General features: G+C 44.8%; 1 protein-coding gene across 2 annotated transcripts in view; it reads right to left on the bottom strand.

The window, feature by feature from the left end:
• The window catches only part of LOC106535135 (unconventional myosin-VI), a gene marked incomplete at its 3' end in the record, with an annotated part of 35,372 nt that overhangs the window by 11,120 nt on the left and 19,490 nt on the right, over positions 1 to 4,762 (bottom strand). For both annotated transcript variants that reach the window (XM_014032052.1, XM_014032053.1), the window contains 6 exon segments: positions 1,773 to 1,940; positions 2,176 to 2,271; positions 2,686 to 2,813; positions 2,931 to 3,003; positions 3,545 to 3,636; positions 3,731 to 3,888. In XM_014032052.1, the coding sequence (XP_013887506.1) occupies positions 1,773 to 1,940; positions 2,176 to 2,271; positions 2,686 to 2,813; positions 2,931 to 3,003; positions 3,545 to 3,636; positions 3,731 to 3,888 (715 nt within the window).

Raw genomic sequence — 4,762 nt, 5'->3', positions numbered from 1 at the left:
GCCTGGACCTGAACCTATTGTACATATTTTTGTGCTGTGGAGGAAACCGGAGTACCCGGAGAAAACCAACGCAAGCATGAGAACATGCAAACTGCACAGAAAGACCCCAGGTCTGAACCAGGGATCAAACCCAGGACCTTCTTGCTGTGAGGCGTCGGTGCTAACCACTGATCCACCGTGCTGCCATTGATTACTGACCTGCTGGTCAGAGCTGTGGAGGTCTGACCGGACCTGAAACGTCCCTCACAGAAGCAGAACTCTGATGTGGTTCTGTGCTGCAGCTCATCAAACATGGAGGACTGATCTGAGGTCAGAGTCTCCTGAAGTCTGATTAAACCCACGCTGGAGCAGTCAGCTGCCAACACTCCTGGCCCCGCCCCCCTCGCCTCATCGGGGGGCTTTGTCTTGCTGTGGGCACCAGTTGGGAGGATTTAATCAGACTGCAGCTGCAGCGGTGGACTCTTCAGGTCTGGACAGAAACCTGCAGATTTCCATTATTGACATGAAAACTAAAGCCCAGCTCTGTGTGGATCTGTGGGTCCAGAGCGGTTTCTGACCAACTTCGACTCTTTTCCTTTTCCTGTCCGTCAGATTTATTTTCACTAAATTAAGGCTCTGAACATCTGGAGAGTAAATGTGTGAAAACAGATTAATTACAGACAGAATCAGTCCAGATGAGCCGACGATGGAAACACTCTGACAAAACGCTCTGTGATCACTGCTGACAGCTATTAGTGCTGCTGTTCCTCCACCAACACCTGATCTGATGATGAGGTTACCGTGGCAACGGACCAGAAGCCAGGGAAGGACCAGAAACACAATCAGAGGAAGGTTAAGCAGAAACGTTCTGACCTTTAAATAGTCCAGAACTGAACTCAGATCCTGCAGTCTGGACGGTTTCTGAATAATCCTGGATTTTAAGACAGAATGAAGGTTTGTTTAAACCTGGAATGAGCAATGGTTTTAGAGTCTACAAAGCAGGGTTTAGCTTCCTGTCGAAGTTCGTCTGAACAGGAAGTAAACTTTAGTTTTGGTTCAGTTCTGGTGAACTTTTGACGTTGAAATTAGTTTTAGTTTCTGAAAGTTTGACTTTATAAACTCTCCAGAATCCTGCGGGAAACCCTTTCAAACTGCAGAAACAGAGGCAGGAAGTGAGATAAAGAGCTGCGCTAGAACGTCATTGTGTGTCATGAAAGAAGTTCAGTCACATTAAAACCCCTCGGCAACTGAAGTCTGACAGAACCGTTTCTGTGATCAAATACGGATCAAAGCTTTCAACAATCTGAATTAAATAAAGCGAAGGTCTGCTCTCATCGCTTTAAACTCTAATTCTTGAAAACAGCAGTAAAACAATGAGTTAAGCTGAAGGAGAACCCATCTAATTCCTGAAAACAGAAGCCATTAAACTGAAGGAGGAGCTGTCTAATTCTTGAAAACATTAGTAAACCTATCACAGTTAAACTGGAGGAGGAGCAGTCTAATTCCTGAAAACAGCAGAAAACTACCCAAGTTAAACTGAGGCAGGAGCTGTCTAATTCTTGAAAACAACAGTAAACCTTATCTCAGTTAAACTGAAAGAGGAGCAGTTTAATTCCTGAAAACAGCAGTAAAACTATGAGTTAAGCCGAAGGAGAACCCATCTAATTCCTGAGAACAGAAGCCGTTAGGAGGAGCTGTCTAATTCTTGAGAACATTAGTAAACCTATCGCAGTTAAGCTGAAGGAGGGGAAGTCTAATTCCTGAAAACAAAAGCAAAGCCACTTCCTGCTCACCTTGAACTTGTTGCCGACGCTGATGAAGCTCAGCTTCCCGGCTTTCTGCTTCACATCTTTGTTGTTGGAGTTCTCGAAGAGCTCGCGGACGAAGCGGTCTTTGGACTCGCTGACCAAACACTCCAGAGACATGTGCAGAGCGTCGTTGTTCTTCTCCACAAACTTGGTCTGAAAGAAAGATTCTGACATGAAACCCTTCAACTCATTTTAGAGCACTTTGCAGGTTATGCTCTTTCTGCTAAACAGTACTTCAAACACAAGCTAAAAGCATCAGAACAGTAGTTAAAAGTGTCAGAGCTAAACACATCATAACAGCAGCTAAAACATATTAGCAGTAGCTGAAAGAATCAGAACAGTAGCTAAAAGCATCATGTCTCATGCAGGGAGGCACAGCTGAACATACCGTCTCGTAGCACACGGCTCCTGCAAAGTGTCTGATAATAAATCCTTCATCGTCCCTCACGTTCCTGTGGACGGTCAGTTTGGATTTCCTGGGAACCTGAGGGACAAAATCAAACATAAAAACAAAATGAAACTCTCACAAAACAGTTTCTGGATGTCTTTTTTATCAATGGATGAAGAATGGGTCAGCTGAAGAAACAATATGATGTTCAGAGAACCTGCACCTTGAAGCTGCCTGAAAGACAAAACCCAGGGAATAAATGAATAAAGAACAGAGAACCTGCTTCTTAAAGCTGCCTGACCTGAAAGACAAACCCCAGGGAATAAATAAGAAAAGAACAGAGAACTTGCACTGCATTTTAAAGCTACCTGAAAGACAAAACCCAGGGAATAAATGAGTAAAAAACAGAGAACCTGCACCTTAACGCTGCCTGAAAGACAAAACCCAGGGAATAAATAAGCAGATCACAGACCCTGCTGTGCGAGCAGAATTAATCCCATCTCCACTCACCGTCAGGCGGAAGTGGTCCTTGTGTTTGCTGTGGACGGCGTCGGTGAAGTGCTGGTCGCTGGGCTGAGGGAGACGGTTCTCTTCGTCCAGGATGTCCAGGATCCCGACCAGCCTGGCCTCCACCAGGTCTGCAGAGGAACACCACATGTTTGTTTTAAAGGATCAGTGATGGAGAGCTGAAGACAGAATCTGAGCAGAAGGATGAGACGATGTTTAAATAGAACCACGAGCAGAACCCGACAGACCTATGCAGTCCTGGTTGTCCACGTAGTGGACCTCGTTGACCCCCAGTCCCTCTTTGTGGTACAGCTCCTGCTCCTGTAGACCCAACAAGCCAGAGACATTGATGAGGACAGTGAGGACACATGGAAACAGTCTGTTTGTTATGTTTGGACCTTCAGCATCATTAACTCTTAAAATAGAACCTGTTCTGACCCGGGGACCACATCTATCGTCATGACAATGGCTGCTAACAGGTGTTCAGTGCTGTTTGGGTCAAACTCGGTTCAACAGGAACAAAAGACAAGTGATGATAGAAAAGTTCAGCTGAAGCTGAGGATTCTTACAGAGAAATGATCTGAACTCAGATTAAACTATTTCAATTCAAACAAAGATTTCACAGAGATGAACATTTTACCTCACTGTAGAAACATCTAACAAGATTATAACTACAGAGTTCATAAAATGAGCTTTTTTTTATTTTTTTTAAAATCTAAAAATAAAATGAGCTTTTATTTTGAAAAATACAACAAAAGAGTCAGATCAGACTCAGACCTGTGTCTGGACCTGTCTCAGACATGGGTCTGGACCTGTCTTAGAGCTGGGACTCAGACCTGGGTCTGGACCTGCAGAACCTCACCTCCTTGAGTATGCGCTCGTTGAAGAACTGCTGCAGTTTCTCGTTGCAGTAGTTGATGCAGAACTGCTCGAAGCTGTTGTGTTCAAAGTACTCTGAAAAATAGAAGCAACCAATCAAATCCACAAAAGCCCTTTGGGTCTACAGATCCGGGAGAAGAACGGGGTCTGGGTCTGAGTGGGAACGGACCGAAGCCGGCGATGTCCAGGACTCCGATGAAGTTGGAGGAGGAGTGGAAGGGGAAGCACTGGTTGACCCTGGTGACCACGTGGTCGAACAGCCGGCTGTAAACGGCCTTGGCCAAGGCGTCCCGGGCGTTGTTGGCCTGCTCCACCTTCAGCGGCACTCTGGAGACAGACACACCAGGCATCACAACTAGGGGTGTAAGAAAATATTGATGCACTGAAATATTGTAATATTTCATTTCCCGATGCTGTATCGATATTCTAAAGCCCTGTATCGATTTTTTATTAAGGTTTAAAATGTCAACTTTCCTGCCAGCCGTTCATTTTTGTTGTAGTTCGGCCTCTGACTGCTAGTTGGCAGCAGTGAGCCAGCCATTTGGCTCCTCTACCTCTTGAGCGCCAGAAAGTAAGGGTAGCATTAGCATTGTGAGTAAACATTAGCTTCATGCTCCGATAGCTGAATCTGAGCAGAAAAGACCGACACCCTCTGCCTTCTAAGCTGAGGTAAGGTTACGAACAGTTACTTATTTGTCAGAATGTCTGTATTTTAAGCCAAATTAAGTGTCTTGTGCGCTCTTTTTTCCAACGTTACGGAAGGCAGGCAGGCATATATAGTGCATGCGTCGTGTCTCGAGCTCGGCACTCCCCCCGTGACATAAAACTGTCTGCTGCTCTCAATGTCCGGCTCATCGCATCAAAGTCCGTATACTTTAAGTTTATCCTGCTGTGTTCGCTTCAAAAACGGTTTAACTGTGTTGTTTAGCTTCTCCATTTATTTACTGTTTATTTTCAGGACCTGCCCTGCTGTTCGACTCACAGTTTTGCAAATCAGGTTCTGGATGCAGGTCAGCTGATCCCAGAAACTCTGTGTGCAGCAGCTTCATATCATCTGTTTACTGAACTTTATGACAACATAAAGGCTATTGTTAAGTGTTGGGTGACCTTATTGTAAATTAATATTAAAAACTAAAAGCTGCAAAAATATATTTTCAATCTACACTCACCGGCCACTTTATTAGGTACACCACGCTAGTAA

The sequence above is a fragment of the Austrofundulus limnaeus genome, unplaced genomic scaffold, assembly GCF_001266775.1.
Source record: "Austrofundulus limnaeus strain Quisiro unplaced genomic scaffold, Austrofundulus_limnaeus-1.0 Scaffold1369, whole genome shotgun sequence".
Lineage (NCBI taxonomy): Eukaryota > Metazoa > Chordata > Actinopteri > Cyprinodontiformes > Rivulidae > Austrofundulus > Austrofundulus limnaeus.
Note: the sequence above shows the minus strand (reverse complement) of the source record. Positions and strands in the feature narration are given on the sequence as shown.